Source organism: Spodoptera frugiperda, chromosome 11 (genome assembly GCF_023101765.2).
Source record: "Spodoptera frugiperda isolate SF20-4 chromosome 11, AGI-APGP_CSIRO_Sfru_2.0, whole genome shotgun sequence".
NCBI lineage: Eukaryota > Metazoa > Arthropoda > Insecta > Lepidoptera > Noctuidae > Spodoptera > Spodoptera frugiperda.
In genome coordinates, this window is record NC_064222.1 from 4894220 (window position 1) to 4912369 (window position 18150).

The 18150-nt window shown below is 40.9% G+C and overlaps 2 protein-coding genes across 2 annotated transcripts; both read left to right on the forward strand.

Moving 5' to 3' along the window:
- Positions 1–664: 664 nt before the first annotated feature.
- LOC118274686 (collagenase) lies at positions 665–8881 on the forward strand. The gene is made up of 8 exons (XM_035592342.2): positions 665–783; positions 1267–1315; positions 1505–1658; positions 2203–2372; positions 2757–2870; positions 3443–3588; positions 4303–4411; positions 8393–8881. Exons 1-8 carry the CDS (start codon positions 745–747, stop codon positions 8551–8553), a joined length of 942 nt encoding a protein of 313 aa, XP_035448235.2. The 5' UTR covers positions 665–744; the 3' UTR covers positions 8554–8881.
- Positions 8882–12508: 3627 nt separating this feature from the next.
- LOC118274685 (collagenase-like) lies at positions 12509–17798 on the forward strand. Its single transcript, XM_035592339.2, has 8 exons — positions 12509–12628; positions 13838–13883; positions 14341–14497; positions 15396–15565; positions 15679–15780; positions 16075–16220; positions 16651–16759; positions 17186–17798. Exons 1-8 carry the CDS (start codon positions 12581–12583, stop codon positions 17476–17478), a joined length of 1071 nt encoding a protein of 356 aa, XP_035448232.2. The 5' UTR covers positions 12509–12580; the 3' UTR covers positions 17479–17798.
- Positions 17799–18150: the final 352 nt, after the last annotated feature.

The window sequence follows — 18150 nt, forward strand, 5'->3', positions numbered from 1 at the left end:
AAAGAATGATCTTAACCCTCAAATAAACTGCGGGTACACATTTGCGGGTAAACATTTAAAAAAGAATAAACGTGCATTCACCGTTTTTTAGATTAAATAAAAAATAAATAATATTGAAGTTATATAACTAATTATTTAGTACTGCACATGAAATTATACTGGCAACGTAGAATTGTCCCAGTCGTCATTTATGATTTTCAGGAAGGAGGAAAAGGATGAACCCACTTGCCTGCTAATTTTAAAATAATATTTAAATTATTTATATTACTATATCTCAGTAGCAAAACATTTGCTTGCTGTTGCTGGGTAAGCGTATAGGTAGCGTCTGTCTCGTTGGTCAAGTGGTTGCAAGTGCGGTTGCCGGGAAGGAGTCTCGGGTTCGATTCCCGGCTCGGGCAAAGTATTACTGGGATTTTTACGGTTTTTCGAAAATTTCTCAGCAGTAGCACGGTGCTACGAGCTTTCAACTCATACGAAGTAAGAGGTAATACATGCATAATGTAGTAGAAAAACATTAGCGAAATATACGCAGGTCGCTAGTGAAATATATTAGCATGATTTTTCATAAAGAAACCTTATCTTAAAAATGAGATATCAAATTGCAATAAATATGAAAATTGATAATAATAATGAAATTAGCGACTTAAATCTTTTTCATGCGAGATTACAACAGCTATCAGTAAGATAATGTTCTTAATTAATCAATGATTAATTAGGACATTATTACTTAAATTACCTATAGTCATGTGGGGTGCGGTTGTGATTTTAGCTGTAGTTGCTGCGGTAAATATTTTTCTTATTAATAAATTACATAATTTTTACAATATCTGCAATGCCCTCTCCTCAATTCCTAAATATTTGATCTTCAAATCCCTAACTCCCAATTTGCCAGAAATGCACTAGTATCTCCGCTGAATTTGCGAGTTGTCTAAAAGCTGGGCTGATTGTTTACCATTATGTAATTTGTCTGCTTGTCTATCCCTAACCCTTAGAAATAAAAAAAACAATTCATTACGCTCTCTAGCCTTTAGTAAAACAGAAGTAATAATTGTTCCTTATCCCCATCTCCTTCTGGTCATCTTTGAAGTGAACAATGACGTAAGATACGCCTATTGTCTTTTTCTGGTCTTCCTGAATACTGTAGCGAGATCAGAGAACCTGTTGTTTAAATGGCGAATGTTGTAGAAGATAATTATAATAATCGTATATAATAAGCGTATCTTATTTGAAGGACATTTGTTCATTTATAATTCTTACGAATTTCAGGCATCCGCCGAGAGCGTGCTGCAGGCATCTCCCGATGTGGCACCACTTGGTAACTTGTTTAGCATTATTTAATTACTAAAGGTCATTGTTCCACTCCCCGAACTCCTCGTAATAATTAGTTTAAGCTGATTTGACAAAAGTTGACTAAAGGAGTAGTTCAAACTGAACGTTCGTTTTATTATCCTACCTAAAGCTACATCAGCGCCTCTAACGAACCCAAAATGATCTTTCTTCACAGATTCCCGTATAGTATCAGGATGGGACTCCCAAGAGGGCCAGTTTCCGTACATGCTGTGGCTGCGTACTGTCAGGTGGACCGGTGACATCACGGCTTGCGGGGGCTCCATCATCCATCGGAGCTGGGGTCTTACTTCTGCTAGATGTACCGCTCAGTAAGTTTCAAGTATCTAAAACTAACTATAGGACAATAGATAGACAGTTGTTAAAGGTTTTATTTGTAGGTATAAACATGCTGCTTATGCCCGTGATAGGCACGGCTCCTAGGAGCATAATGTCTTATGCCTTTATCGATAATTCTAGCAACAAACACTCAAAAGTTCACATCTAAGACAAAATGACATAATTATGTTTACATAATTATTAAAGGAGAGTGGTAGTGGTTTGATGCGTAGAGCTGAAGATCGAGCTCAGTGGCGTGCCATTACAGAGAGGCCTTTGTCCAGCAGTGGACGAAAACAGTGATGATGATTATGATACCCATAATTTGAACAGGATAAATGATGATTTTAAATTAACTAAAAATCACGATTTACTCACGCACATTAATGGAGAATAGCTCTACTAGTTTCGAGTCACACTCTTCATCATGAGCAGCATTTGCAGACGCGGCGACGTCGCGCAGTCTACGTCGCCAAGTTATTTATGTTTCACGACAGTTATTAGAAAAAATATGTTTCTGTTTTTTATTTTATACAGACGTATCGAAATTACGATCCACGCGGGAAGCATCTACCGCAGCAGACCGCGCGTGGTCGTCCAGGCTCGAGACACGTTCAGGCCACCAGGCTACGATGATGCTATGCAGCCCATCACCCAGCCTAATGACATCAGTGTTATGAGGTTCAGCACTGATCTTACTTTTAACGGTAAGTTACTTTATTTTATGAGTTAGTGTGAGTGAGAAAATAGTTTGTAGTAAAGGTATATTTGTATTAATGTTTAATAGGAATGTCAGGTTTGATTATAGAGTAGAGTATCGGTATTTCGTTTTTCGAATTTCTGAAACGCCAAGCGCGCTATGCTACGATTAAAATTATCGTATAGTAAAAATTGTACAGTAAAATAAGTGCTGTTATTTAAATAAATTTTATGTTATTTTTACTGCCTTTATCTAGTTTGTAATGGGGGTGCACTGTCTTTAAACCCATAATATGTAGCAATTTTGCCAAAATTTATCGCGCGATAATAATGTAGTGTGCGCTTAAACATTTTTGTTTTCGAACCACTAATTAACTGTGTTCTCTTTTCAGAGCACATCCAACCAATCAGGCTGCAGCGTTCAGAACATAAGGACCGCGATTACACCGGCGTGCTGATGACTACCAGCGGTTGGGGCACGCAGTGGACGTGTCTCGAAGTTGGATGTAAGTTAATAATGTACACACAGCTTTTTTTTAGCGTTGATAAGTCTGCGTTTGGCCACCAACCCGCTTTCTACCAGAACGGCGAAGCGAAGATGTGGCCGAAGATAGAGCACACAGACTTAGAAAGTACCTATTCACTCTGACCTTGAAAAACCCGGGTTGTATTTCTCAGGAAAAAATTAGGTACACATCAAGCCATGCTTAACCAGTATAAGCTGGGTGTAAATGTGCGGAAAAAATATACAAAACTTACTCTTAAACTAAGGACGTTGAATAAATGCTCTCAAGTGTGCAATGTAAGAACTTTTGACACATGAAATTACAAAACAAAAATCATAATCATTATATGGCATTAAGACCGTTTAATGTAGCATAATATTTAATTTTGTGTACTTAAAAAGTCTAAATAAATAAATAAAATGACTGAGAACAGATCTACTACTTTCGGGTCACAACGGGACTCTTATTCATTAGCAGGGTGCAGACTGCAGACCTACCGATGTCGCACTATAGTTATTATACAAAGATAGTTAAAACAGTTTATTTTGTAAATGCTCTAATTTTCTTTAAAGGTTATACTCCAGAGAGACTGCAGTGGGTGCACCTGAATGGAATATCCAACTTCGTGTGTCTGTTGTTTATAAACTCCAACTACCTGGTCAGACCCACCACCGTCTGCGCTTCATTCTACAACGTCACCACCCAGTCTATATGCTCTGTAAGTCTTTAAAAAAGTAAAACAATAACTTTTTTTTGTCATCTCTCGACGAAGTGAATAAACATGGTAAATATCCCGTCATAAGTTATAATAATAGTAAAACAATAACGCCTGTTTTCTACAACCTCTCTCAAATTTTATGGAACCCAATTTATTTCGCGAATTATGTAAGGTTTGAATACCAAATAACGGTACTATTTGGGTACTATAAAGCATATTTCCTAGCTCGATAACTACTCTGTTTTGCGCTTGAGTGTAGTTATTTTCATATAGTCCACAATCGGAAGGGTAATCACAAGATTGGACTTCAAACTAGTTAAAATCGAATATAAGTGGTTTAATTGAATTCTGTGGACGCCCTCTGTACTAACTAGGCGACATAAGACATTAAGTTATTTGACGTAGATTAAAGTATTTATAAATTATCTGTATCCTTAGGAGACTTTCCTGCCAATCGAGGAGGTCTATCTATTATGGTAAATCCCTCTTATGTAGAGAAAGCCCGCAGTCCAGCAGTTGAGCTGTGTATCCTGCCTCCCAGAAAAGGACTTCTCTCCGTACTCAGAATCATTTATTGTTTACTTGACTTATTCCTTAGATTATTAAATGTTTTCGGAACAAAATCGTTATTAAGGAATAGTTTAAGTTATCATTAAATGCCTCTGAGTGCGCGAGTTAGCTATGGAACTTCTAAAGACAGTTGATATGTTGCAGGGTGACAGTGGAGTTCCCCTGACTATGGTGGAAGACGATGGAGTGCTGACACAAGTGGGGGTCGGTTCCTTCGTCTCTGGCTTCGGTTGTCATGTTGGCCTGCCTAGCGGTGAGTGACAAGCATTACTTTTCTTCCAATGTTATTCTTTTAAGTTCTCTCCTTAAAATAGTAGGTTCGGGAAAAAGATTTCCATTATTTGCTTAAGATGTTTTGGATTGTTCCATTTTGTTTATTTTCTCTACTGTCCATGAACAGTTATTTTAGTTATACATTTATACCTTCCATGAATGAATCAGTGCCCTCTGTACGAGTTTAGTTTACTCAAGCCGCTACGCTCTGATTGGTTGGTTTATTCGAGCTATTTTTTGGAGGCTGAGTCACCCTCGTCCGTAGGAGAGCACCCAAAAAAAACGAAACCCTACACGTGGCCTCTGGGTGGTGCTAATCAGGTGACACTCTGGTGGTAGGCTTCGGCCGACGGCATTATAACCACCCACCGAGCAAAACCGTGTCGCCAAGCGGCCTAGCCGTGTTCCGCCACGATGCTCGGTGAAGCCGTATGAGAGGATGGGTCGAGATGTTTGCTCCACTATGGGTAGACCGATCTGGCGCGCGCTGGTGTAGCTTCATCGGGTGGCCAGTCGCGGAGGGTAGCGGGATCCGAGGCACGGTGCACCGCTGGCCGACCGCAGATAGTTGGGGGCCCAATTAGCGTGCTAGCCACACGTGAAAGGCTGCCCCGCCATCTAGCGAAAAATCCCATGGATACGCCATCGTGCCGGTTGGCGACCGGACGAGAGGGCCCGATGGATATCCATGGGGGGGCTCGGGCGTCCCCGCAGTCTCCAGGCTGGCCTCCCAATGATGTAGCTAACTGCGGCGCGCGTCTGGGGTCGCCTGTGTGGAGGAACATTTCACTGCCATCCTCTCAGCAACCTCATACTCATAAAATGAAAACAAGAGCAAAGAAAAGGGTTCAACAGCGGCTGCACTCCTCTCCCTCAAAGTGCACCTCTCAAATATTCGAGGCTTGCACTCAAATATCAATGCGGTCCATCACCACCTAGAGACCGAGAACCCCACGCTCTTGTTTCTCTCGGAGACCCAGATCAGATGTCCGTCGGACGTATCATACCTGAACTACCCAGGCTTTTCCCTGGAGCACAATTTCGTTCCCCGCGCAGGCGTATGCCTATACGTCCAAGACGGCATCTGTTACCGGCGTCTCCGAAACTTTGAAGACCCCAGTTTTTCAACCTTGTGGATACTGGTGGACACAGGGATGGAGAAAATTCTCTATGCCTGTGTCTACCGGTCGCACAGCGGAGATTTGGAGACGACCAGATTAGCTCAACACCTTGTGGGGACGGCGGATGCGGCTCGGCAGAGGTACCCTTCGGCCCAGTTGGTGTTACTGGGGGACTTTAACGCCCATCACCAGGAGTGGCTGTTCCCATACCAGTGCACTGACCATGCTGGGAGGGAAATGCGTAAGCTTGCGCTAACGCTTGGCCTGACCCAGCTGGTCCAGGAGGCCACAAGGGTGCCCGATGTCGACTCGCACACTGCCAACTGCTTAGACCTTCTGCTGACAACTGATCCAGACAGCTACTCGGTGTCAGTTTCTTCACCCTTGGGTAGCTCTGACCACTGTCTGGTGAAATCCGTATCCACGTACTCCCCACCGGATCCTTGTCCCAGAGGATCTCGGCGGATGTGGCGGTACAAGTCAGCAGATTGGGATGGGATGCGATCTTTTTTTGCATCCTATCCTTGGCGGCCTGTCTGCTTCTCTACTGAGGACCCGTCAGCTTGTGCGGATGCCATAACGGGGGTGTTGCGTCAGGGCATGGAATACTACATTCCATTCTCGGATGCGACATCTTTCGGTGGGACTCGTCCATGGTTCGATGCCGACTGCAGACGTGCTGAAGCGCGAAAGCATGCGGCATACTTGGCATGGGTGGATGCCAGGCGTCGTAGGGCTGACGACATTCTTCAGAGGAAGAGAGCCTATAACCGAGCTGCCAAGTCATGCAAAAAGGCATTACGGATGGCTCGGTTCAACCACATTGGCCGAATAGGGAACAAACTGGCTTCTTACCCAGCGGGTAGTAAAGCGTTTTGGTCCCTGGCCAAGGCGGTTGAATCGAACTTCTGCCGCCCTTCACTCCCACCTCTCCTGGGGCCTAACGGGACGCTGGCACACACCGCGGTAGAGAAAGCGAACCTGTTTGCTTCTCTATTTGCGGAATCTTCACGTCTTGATACTGGTGGCGCTTTGCCTCCTTCTCTCCATAGAGTTTGCGAGACGAATATGTCAAAAATTCGCATACGACAGAAGGAGGTATATAAGAAGTTGCGTAATCTTGACGTGAACAAGGCCAGTGGCCCCGACGGAATCCCAGCCGTGGTTTTAAAAATCTGTGCGCCTGAGTTGTCTCCAATCCTGACACGCCTGTTTCGACTTTCTTTGGAGACTGGTCAAGTGCCGGTTGCATGGAAGCTAGCCAACGTGCAGCCTGTGCCCAAAAAGGTAGTCGTGCCGACCCTAATAATTACCGGCCAATCTCGGTCACGTCCATACTCTGCAAGAGTATGGAACGTGTACTTAACAACAGGCTCCTGGCATACCTTGAAGGTAACGACCTCCTCAGTGATCAGCAGTATGGGTTTCGCCGCAACCGATCCACTGGGGACCTTCTTGCGTATGCCACCCACATTTGGAGCGAGGCCATCGAGAAGCACGGGGAGGCAATAGCGGTCTCTCTCGATATATCGAAGGCCTTTGACAGGGTTTGGCACGACAGCCTTATCGGCAAGCTTCCTGCATATGGACTTCCCGCTGATCTGTGCAGATGGATTGCAGACTTCCTGAGGGATCGGTCAATTCGAGTAGTCATTGATGGCTGCTCGTCTGACCAATTTGGCATCAACGCCGGAGTCCCTCAGGGGTCAGTACTTTCAGCAACGCTCTTTTTGCTGCACATCAACGACCTGCTTAAGCCCGGTATCTTTGGGTATGCAGATGACAGCACAGTTGTTGAAAGGTATGTGTCCGATGCGCGGAGTAGCGGAACACAGATCCGGTCTCTAAGAGAATCCATGGTCGAACGGTTGAACTCGTCCTGTTTCTCGAAGGCGGTTTCCGATTGGGGTGACGCCAACTTGGTCAAGTTCAACGCTACCAAAACCCAGGCGTGTCTATTCTCTGCCAAACGGAGTCAATTTCCGCTGGCTCCGACTTTCCGAAATGTGTCCGTTCCGGTAGCGGATCGTCTTGAGCTTCTGGGCGTAACTCTATCGCCAACGCTTAACTTCGGCTCTTATATAGAGTCGAAGGCGCATCTGGCTGGTAGGAAGTTGGGTATCCTCTCGAAGGTGAGACGGTACTTCACACCGAAACAACTGCTGAGCCTGTATCAAGCGCAGGTTCGGTCATGTATGGAGTACTGTTCTCACCTTTGGGACGGCTCGGCCAAATACCAGCTGGATGCGCTCGAACACATTGAAAGGCGTGCCAAGAGGCTCATCAATGACGATGCGCTTGTGGAGGCCCGGCTTCAAAGCCTTGAACACAGGCGCAAGGTCGCAAGCCTTTCCGTTTTTTACCGGATACATTTCGGAGAGTGTGCGGGGGAATTGCACAACTTGATTCCCCCTAGTCCTTTTCATCATCGAACCACAAGACAATCGGCGAGGCGTCACCGCTTCATGGTAGATATCCCACCCACTCGCACGAAGCGCTTCGCTTCAAGCTTCCTTGTGCGAACTGCTAGGGAGTGGAACTCCTTGCCGGAGTCTGTGTTTCCTGATGCGTATAACTTGGGTGTCTTCAAGGCCCGAGTGAATAGGTTGCTTATGGGCAGACGTGCTCCACCGTAGGCCGTATCATCACTTACCATCAGGTGAGATAGCGGCCAAACGTCGACCCAGTAAATGTAAAAAAAAAAAAGCCAATCAGTACGCTGAATGGCTCTCGTTTCGGTTACTTTAAACGTAAAGCAAACTCATACTAAGGGTACAGAAACCTTTTCAAGTTATCTTTTGTTCTTTACACTATTAACTTTAACTCGTGTTTGTGTCCAGGTTTCACTCGCCCAGGCCACTACCAGGATTGGATGCGCCAAGTGACTGGCATCAACTTTGACCAGCGCGTCGTACCAAATGATGATGCAGTCGATGTAGATCCTTCAGGAAATCTAGAGCTAAAGGATTTTAAGCCGCAAGAAGAAGAAGTTAGAGCTTAGTTTCTTTTTAAAGAGAAATGAATAAGGTTCAAGATTGAATTTCTGGAAAAACTGCAACTGATTTTCGTTTGTGTTCAAATCTGTTTTGTCTTGGTTGTTTTTTAAATAAAAATCTAGTCACTTTCTGCTACAGCTTAACAAGAAATTTAAACCCACATGTCTCAGTGTTGCCTAAAACGACAACAGCGCCATTAGTGAAAGGTCTTCCCGTTTTTTTTTTTCATGTTCGAATAATTATTTCACGGTCGAAGTCAAAGTTATTCATCTTTATTTAAATACAAGGTTTTCAAATTACTAAGTCCCAAATAAATACAATCACTCTATCCCATCTTGTGGTTTTATTTTCCTTTTCAACATTTTACTTTAAAATTTTAACGCTTTTTTAGAAATATAGGCGAGACTAAAACCACCCTATTCTTACTCCTGCTTTTCAAACAGGAACCCCAGTAACCCGTAAAAGTAGGTAGCTCGCAGCTCCGGATCAGGCATCAGCCCTATTGGGCCTCATGTGTGATGGCCTGATGGTTATTTAAGAAGAAGAAGACAGCCGGACGCACCTTAATACCTAAGACTGTATCGAGTCATGATTCAAACACCGAACGGCCAAGATATACAATTTATGAAAAGTTCCATTGGTAAATATTTCAATTATACTAATTATATTCTTATCCTCTTCATTGACGTCGTGGATAAGGATTAGACGTAACTGTAATACCTTATCGGATGTATTTATTTATCTTTTAATGCCTCGCAATCTATTCAATGTATTATGTGCACATAATATGTCATAGAAAACTAAATGTTATCGTCAAACCTTTCTATGGAAATGGATTTGAAGTTATACTGATGACTTAATTAATGCTCCGAATATAATATTGTTTTTGGTTTTTTTAAGTGTCGTTAAATGCCACCTATCTTGGAGGTTTCTTACTATTTAAGAAATATTCTTGAAATTTTGCATTAAGTCCTATTTTATATTCTCCTTTGAAAACACGTAGTAAGCGCAATTATGCATGCAGTATTTCTATTCAAGGAAGCCGTCGCTGACGTCACACCGATTATTTATTTACGAACACTTATTTATCATAGTACAAGCAGATAATGGACATCATAATAATATGGAAGATTAATTAACTTGTCTACATTATCCTTATACTCACATAATTAGCACCTGCTGTTTGTTTAGCTCAAAATTTGTCGTAACTATGTACTTCGTTTGTCATAGGTCGTTTGTTTGGTAGTTTGTGAGAGTGAATACCAGAGGCCCAATACCTATACATCTCCTCCCTATTCTCCCTAACTCTCAAATCCCTATCCCCCAAAAGAATGGCTTGTATACCGCTTCTGGTTTGTTTCGGCGGCCCGATTGCTTACCATCAGGTGATCTGTCGTGTTACCGTTAACCCTTATCCTTGTTTGTCTTCGTGAGTTTATGTTTCCATAAAGGCATATGATTGTCTTTATTATATCCTATAGGTATTGGTAGGCACTTCTTGTGAAGATCAATAGTACGTTTATGACAATCGTGAATGTCTTTAACAACTATTAGTTCATTCTTCATTCTGAAGAATTAGGTATTTGTCTGAGTAACAGGTAAGTAAAAAAATAACAATCTAGTAAAAATTTCACGATTTTTTTACGGGAGGAACTCATTTTTAATGATTTCTCCCGTCTTGACAGAGACGAGAGTGTCGGACTCTAACTGACTAAAAACCACCCCGTTCCTACTCCTGTTTCGAGCGGGAGCCCCGGTAATTCACAAGGCTGTCTGCTGCCCCGGGAAAAGGCATGATCAAGGAAAACAAGTCTTTTCAAATTTTGATAAGAACAAGAGTTGGGCCTTAATTAATTAGTACAAGCTTTTAATCGCAGTGTCAAGTGTTCATAATCAATAGATTGGAATTAAACAACATCCGCTGCAGATATATATAGCTTTGATAATATTATAATTAATAGATTTTTAGGCAAACAATATGCGGATGCGGACCTAACTGGTTAACCGGAGCTCCGGCTCGAAAAGCAGGAGTAGGAATGGGGTAGTTTTTAGTCAGTAGGTAAGAGTCTCACACTTCCCCTGAGCTGGATAATGCTGCGGATTATCTAGCGAACTACTGGATCGAATTGAATGTTATTTTTTTAGCAATTATCGGTTGTGATCAACAGGAATCGGAGGAGGAGCAGCGGACGGGAGGGAGTAGCTAGTTTCAATCCGGATACCTAGCGGGTTTACCGGGGCTCCAGCTCGAAAAGCAGGAGTAGGAACGGAGTGGTTTTTAGTCAGTAAGAGACTGACACTCCCTCTCAACTTACTCAATGCGGGAGAAGTCATTGAATGATTTCCGCCCTTAAAAAGGCAAAAAATATTACCTTTAATTATCTTTAGAATGAGGTTTATAAGTTTAAATTCGGGACGCTTCAGTCTTCAATTAAGTTATGGACAACTGAAGCGATGAGTGTTGCATATGCTGCACTTAATTATAGGACCCAGATACGGCTTGAAACTAGTTGAGAAACCTTGGCGAACTGTAACGTGTGTAAGTCCGCTTACCTATTCAACTAAATATATCTCACGACACTATTAACCGAATAATCAATTAAGTTTGTCATTTGGACAATCAGTAGGTACAAGTACTTTATTTCGTTAGTCATGTTGTAATAGGTTTTAAGTAGGTACGTTCTCTTTTAAAGGTATTTATAACTTTTTCCATGGAATTCCTGCTTTAGACACGAGACTGCTGCGAACTTAGGCCAAGTGTCATCTTACAGTAAGCTAAGCCAGTCTTTTATAATATAACAGATTACACCCACCATGCACCTAACTTCAAGCTGAATTTTGTCGATAAGGGGTCGCTGAGACCCTCAAGTCTTTAAAGAGGGTCCTCAAACATAATACCACTTCAGGGCTTCCGTAAAACGATTGAGATTGTGGCATTTTTTCTGTTAGCAAAAAATTGGACGTCGCATCGCTTAGTCTTTATCTTTGTCGCCTTTAAACATAATAGCTATAAGGAAAATTATAGCGTTTCACGTAAAAGAAAGTTGGATTTTCCTATTGTTATTATGTTAATAATTTGGTATATACCTGAGTGTCATCATTATCACCCACCAGTGTATTAGGCAACATCACTAGAGGTAGCCTATAGCCGGCTCGCCGGCTCCAAAGATTTTCAGATTGGTCTGTTGAAAATGAACTACATGTATCTAGGATAGATAATGGGATAAGCCCGCCACAACCTCCCAAAACCGCTGCAACTCCTATAAGCCAGGATCTACAGTAGATACAACCATGAAAATACCAGAACACTGAAGTCCGGCGCGTCCCAGGGACATGAATAACTGTCTTGGATCCCGCAACGAAATAAATCAGAAGATATTATTAAAGAGAAGAAAAAGAAAACGATAGTGTCCACTTCCCTCAGTGAATTTAATGTAGGACACAGAATGACTTAAGCCTAAAGCCATCTAGGATAGATAAGTTAACTATAATAATTACATTATTTAAGAATTCTATTGATTGAAAGTATGGCATTCTTGCCTTTATGTCTTTTTACACTTCCCGCTGTCCAAGATGCGTCATTTGACGACTGCATGAATACGTCAAACGACAATAGGCGGCGTATTTTAAATCACAAACCCTTTTTTTTAATGGGGAATATCATCCAATGACTTCTCCAGCCTCGGGTGAGGCGAGAGGGGGTATCAGACTCTTACTGACTAAAAGCCAACCCGTTCCTTCTTCTGATTTGAGCCGGAGCTCCGGTAACCTTTTACGTTGTCCGCAGCTCCGGATACTGGTCTTATGCCTAGTGTGTCTATTATAAATGAAACATTAGGCTTTTCCATTAACAAATAAGCATGATAATCTGGGTAAATCCTCACAATATCAGTTACGAAAATACGGCGAAGGATTATGAAGATTAAAACTAAAATGTTATCATTTAATCGTAGAATTTATCAATTAATTCCTAGCCCTGAATTAATATAAGCTAAGCAATAAACTAATTTTGTTTAGTTGTTCGAACTAAAGATGGCGGTGTGGGGTGCTCTATTTTTGTTGGCTGTAGCTGGGACCACGGTAAATAATTACTTTTTAATGTAAATTGTGTGGACTGTGAAGCAAATTAATTAATTATATTTAAATGTTGTGATATTTATAACAGTGGACAAGTTAGGGAAGATTTTAACATTATAAGTTTTCAAATTGGATTATTGTCGAAATAATAAAAACTATAATTCTGTGGTGTCAAGGTAAAAGGGGATGAGTCATAAATTTTGAAAAATAAATTAGTTAGTTTTATGGTAAAAAGGAGATAAGTCAATTTAATGTATTTTCTATCTCTTTGTTATTTGAGATTCACGATATAAAAATACATTAAATTAATTGACTTATCTCCTTTTTACCGTAAAACTAATTCATTTATTTTATCCAACTGTGTCATTAACTCATTTTTCAAAATTTATGACTCATCCCCTTTTACCTTGACACCACAGAATTTTGTGTGACGTCACACTTTTGTGACGTACGTACAGTCGGTCAAATTATTTGATCGCAGGTAAGAAAATAAAGATTGCTTCAAAGAGATGCACTAGATATTGCTATTGTTGTTATAATTTGTATGTTTTTTAACGAAGTCTATTTTTTGTACCTAACCATCACGTTTATGGTAGCCAACCAATCATTACCGTCTATATACTGCACCCTTAGTATGAGTTTGATTTAAGATTAAAGTTATCGAAATGTCAGCGCGTTCGGCGGTCTGATTGGTCGGCTCGGATAAACCAACCAATCAGAGCGCCGACCGAGCTTTCCTTTCAATTACTTTAAACTTAATTACGTAATCTTTATTTTCTCACCTGTATACCAAATTACATTGCTCACTGTACCTACATGGATACCAAACTAATATGTTTTATAAGTCACCAAAATGTTATTGGGAACATACTTTAATTAAAACTTGCAATGAAATGCTTTTCTTTGTTACGAATGTTGTATAGACAAATCAATAAAATAAAACGTTTTTGAAAACTGTGTATTTTAAAAGTAATGTGAGCTTTAAATCTTACCTACTAATGAATGTGTTAGATAAAATGGAAGCGGAGATTGATAACAATATCTTATTATGTATAATCACAAAACAATGGCGGATTAGAGACATTAGAAGTTGATTTTTAATTAGTAGATAAGGATTATAAATTAATTAGGTTTTTTGTTATTTGCCATTGAATACCAGTAGCGAGTTGTATGTCGCGTATTGATGATGAGACTATGTACTTTTAATTCCAGGTGTACGCCGATCCCAGTGAACTTGCTTTCCCTGAAGAAGCAAGAGGTAAGATTGATTGAATATTTATTTATCGATGATTCGATTGAAGTAACATAAACCTCGACTGCAACGTGTAGTGGGTTCGATTCCCGCACGCAAAAAAATGTGTTATCCACAGATTGTTGTTCAGGGTCTGGGTGTCATGTGTATGTGAACTTGAATGTTTGTAAACGCACCCACGACACAGGAGAAAATTCTAATGTGGGGAAAGGTTATTAAAAAAAAAATAAGTTTAGCATTGGGAGAAAATATGTCCTTCATTTCTACATATAAAATATAATATAAATCGATATATCTTCGAACCTTATTTTGTTTCCATATGAAAAAAAGAAATACGTGTCTAATATTTTAAAATGATCTACAAGACGGACATTAAAATAAAAATTTGCCATTCACCCTATTTCAAAGCCATCAAATACCTTTAAATAGCACCAGTCTCTTACTCTATTTCTTCCGAATCCAGGAGGAGCTCGTATCGTATCAGGATGGGAGGCACAAGAGGGCCAGTTCCCTCACCAGCTCAGCATCCGTATGGTGAACCCAGCCGGAGGAGTGACGTCATGTGGTGCCACCATCATCCACTCTGAGTGGGGTCTGACTGCCGCTCACTGCACAGCTACGTAAGTATCCTTCTTTCACGTTTTTACTCCAGTATTTTTCTTCTCTTTGATAGGTTTTAAGTCATTGCAAAGTTCCTCTATAGAGGGTTTTTTAACCATGTCAATTACATGTCTAAGAGTTTCCATGGGCACTGCTGTTCAGTTCCCGTAGGGTGACATACGATACAAATAGTAAAAACGAATTATTACAGACTACCCACATTGTGTTTTGGTCTGATCCGTCTACTTTAGAATATCTTATCAGTTATGAGTAGGCACTTAACTCAAAACTTACGTAAAGTTGTGTATTATAGTCGTCTACTTTATCGTAAATAATCAACTTTTTCTTGAATCGGAAAAACCGACAATGAATCCTTTTAATAACCTATTTAATTCAAGTGTATCGTCGTATAGGCAAACTATATTGTTCTACTAGCTTCTGTCAGCAGCTTCGTCTGCGTTTAGCCTATGCGTTATTCCAGATCTACCTATCCCTGTTCCAAAGGAGATGGATCTTTACCCATTGGAAGGTTTTTATCTTGTTTTTGAGATATGTTGAGATAGGTCACGTTGTTATAGGACGTGGGGCAATATTGTATGGATTATGATCCTTCTTCTTTCACCTCGATCCCTTCAGCCGTTTTGACGTAATTCAGTAACAAACGTTCAATCAAAGACACTCACAAACACTTTTATATTTATCTATAGTATAAAAATAAGTCGTGTATTCTCCGTAACTCCAGAACGCACGAACCGATTTCCACGGTTTTGCATTCGTTAGAAAGGTATGAGGCTTAGGTATAGCAAAAAAAACACACACTCATTGGTGGCAATATTAATAAGAAGACTATCTCTATAACATTTACCAATCCTTTATGAATAATTTTATTTCTTATTTCTGTTTTCTTATCATCTGCAGCCGTGTCTCCATCGTCGTCCGCGCTGGTGTCGTCAGCTTGACTCGCCCAGCTCTCATGTTCGAGACCACCAAGTACTACAACCACCCCCTCTACATCGAAGCTCTTCAGTCTATCGTACAGCCCAATGACATCGGTCTCATCGAGTTTGGCAGATCCATTGAATTCAACGGTAAATATTATATTATTTTCCGATTTCCTTTTGTCATCTATTGTCTTTTCTTGTGTTGGTTTCTTAAGATTCGAATTTATAGTGATATAATATTGTTTTTTTTTTCATTATAGATGTTATCAAGCCCATCAGGATCCAACGTTCTTCCGCGATGAACGCCAACTATGGTGGTACCAGGTCTATCGCCAGCGGTTGGGGACGCACCTGGACTAACGGTATGATATATAATTAAACTAGCTTACACGGCAACCTTATTTCCTCAAATAAATAAATAACCTTTTGCACCTTCCCTGGACAAATAATTAAAGACTAAAATTTGCCAAATCGGCCGTTCTCGAGTTTTAGCGAGACTAACGAACAGAAATAGATTTTTATATATAGAGATATAGATAGGCTTTTTCATTTGCATTATACCTACAATAATAGTAGTTATTGTTAGAATCAGTTGCTTAATAACAACGTGACTCTTTTCCCAATAAATGCTAACATTTTCAACTTTTCATTCACAGGAGCCTCTCCCGAGAATCTAAACTGGGTCTACCTGTCCATCGTTACCAACGCCCAGTGCTTGACAGCTTTTGGAGGCAGCTTCATCATCCAGGACTCTACCATCTGCGCCAGTGGTTACAATGTCACTAGCCAGTCTACTTGCCAGGTTTGTGAATAAAACAGAATGTTTGCAGAACCCCAAAAGGAATCAATGTAATCGTAACTCTTCTGGTATTTGGGGGATCTATGGGCGGCGCCGATTGCTTACAATCAGGTGATCCGTCTACTCGTTTAAGCTTCCTCGAGATAATGATGATCATATGCTTGCTAAGGGGGATTGGGGATCGTAATTTAAAGTTTCAAGTTTAGCAGAGAACACGTCTGCTTGCATACCGATCTCAATCAAATGTGAAATCTCTCAATAGGCTACATTCTGTCTTGACTCTGAAGTCACGGGGAGCCAGAGGATGCAGGTGGCGGCTAGTCGTTATACGTGGAGGACTAAGGGGGAGGCCTTTTTTCAGCAGTGGACGTCTCTCGGTTCATGATGATGATGATTCGCTGCAGGAAAAGTAATATTGTATTTTTCTCTCCAGGGTGACAGCGGTGGTCCTTTGAGCATCATTGATGACGATGGACAACCCACCCAGGTCGGAGTTGCCTCCTTCGTATCTAGCAGTGGATGCCACACCGACTTCCCAGCTGGTAAGTTAGACAAGTTTGTGCCTAATATGAAATTAACTTTTGTCTCTGCTGTACGTAAGATTCAACTCTAATAAGAGTTTGGAAAAATAAACGATTTATCTGTATCCATTGATATAACAAAACTGTAGAAGTGTTTGTTGTAACAATTCTGAACATTGAAAATACTAGAAACTAGAATGACACTAAAGCCAAAAATGAGATTTCAAAAAAAAATCTGCCTGTCTGTCTGTATGTTCATGCATCACGCAAAAACTACCGGTCCAATTACGATGAAACTAGGTATAATTATACTTTAATATCCTAGGCACAATATCGAGATTTACGCCGGAAAACGTCACCACGCGTACGAAGTCACGGGCACAGCTAGATACAAATGTTTGACTAACTTCTTTAATAACACTATTAATTGTTTCTTTGTTTGTTCAGGTTTCATCCGCCCAGGCTTCTACCACGACTGGTTCACTCAGGTTTCCGGAGTCAACTTCGACTGGGAGGTGTCAAACACCACCACTACCGAATCCCCACCTGATGTCACCACTACCGAATTCCCATCTAATGGCACCACTACCGAACCTGATGTCACAACCGCCGCGCCACCAGAGGCTCCAGAGTCTTCGGAATCTTCAGAATCTGCCGATTCATCTGATTCTAGTTCTTCCTCATCATCTAGTTCTTCAAGCTCCTCTGAAACCAGTTCCTCATCGGAATCTTTTGATTAAACTCCAAAACTCCTCACTTCAATAGCTCAATTCAAGTAAACATCACCAAGTCTATTAAAAGGTCTCCTAAAAATAATGAGTGTAAATCAGTTCATCCGTGATCGTGGCGCTTGCAACAGTGCCGAAATATCGAAAAGTCATAGACATAAATAAACATGGTAAATATCAAGTCTCAAGTTCTAATGACAGTGTTAGTGACCATGTCAGTTTAAAAACTTATGTAATGAATGTAAAGTTGTAAACAAATACTTGTAATTTACCAATACATGCTGTAAAATGATTTTCTTTTGTGCACAAAAAATAAAAAATGTAAATAATTATGGACAGTTTTTTATTGATGTTTTTTTTTTATATCTATAGTTATCTAGAGTTTGCGTCTTCATACTGTAATATTTTAAATGCGAAAGTTGGTGAGTTTATGTTTTTGTGTACATGTGTGTTACTAGCCGGTTTACCTGGGCTCCGGCTCGAAAAGCAGGAGAAGGATCGGGGTGGTTTTTAGTCAGTAAGAGTCTGACACTCCCTCTCGCTTCGCTCAAGGCAGGAGAAGTCATTGGATGATTATCGCCCCTCAAAAAAAACTATTTTTAATGTGACGGGAACGCGGGCGAAGCTCCTCCAGAAGCGAGTAATGTATTAAGTTAAATTAGCGGTATTATGGTCAGCTTTTTA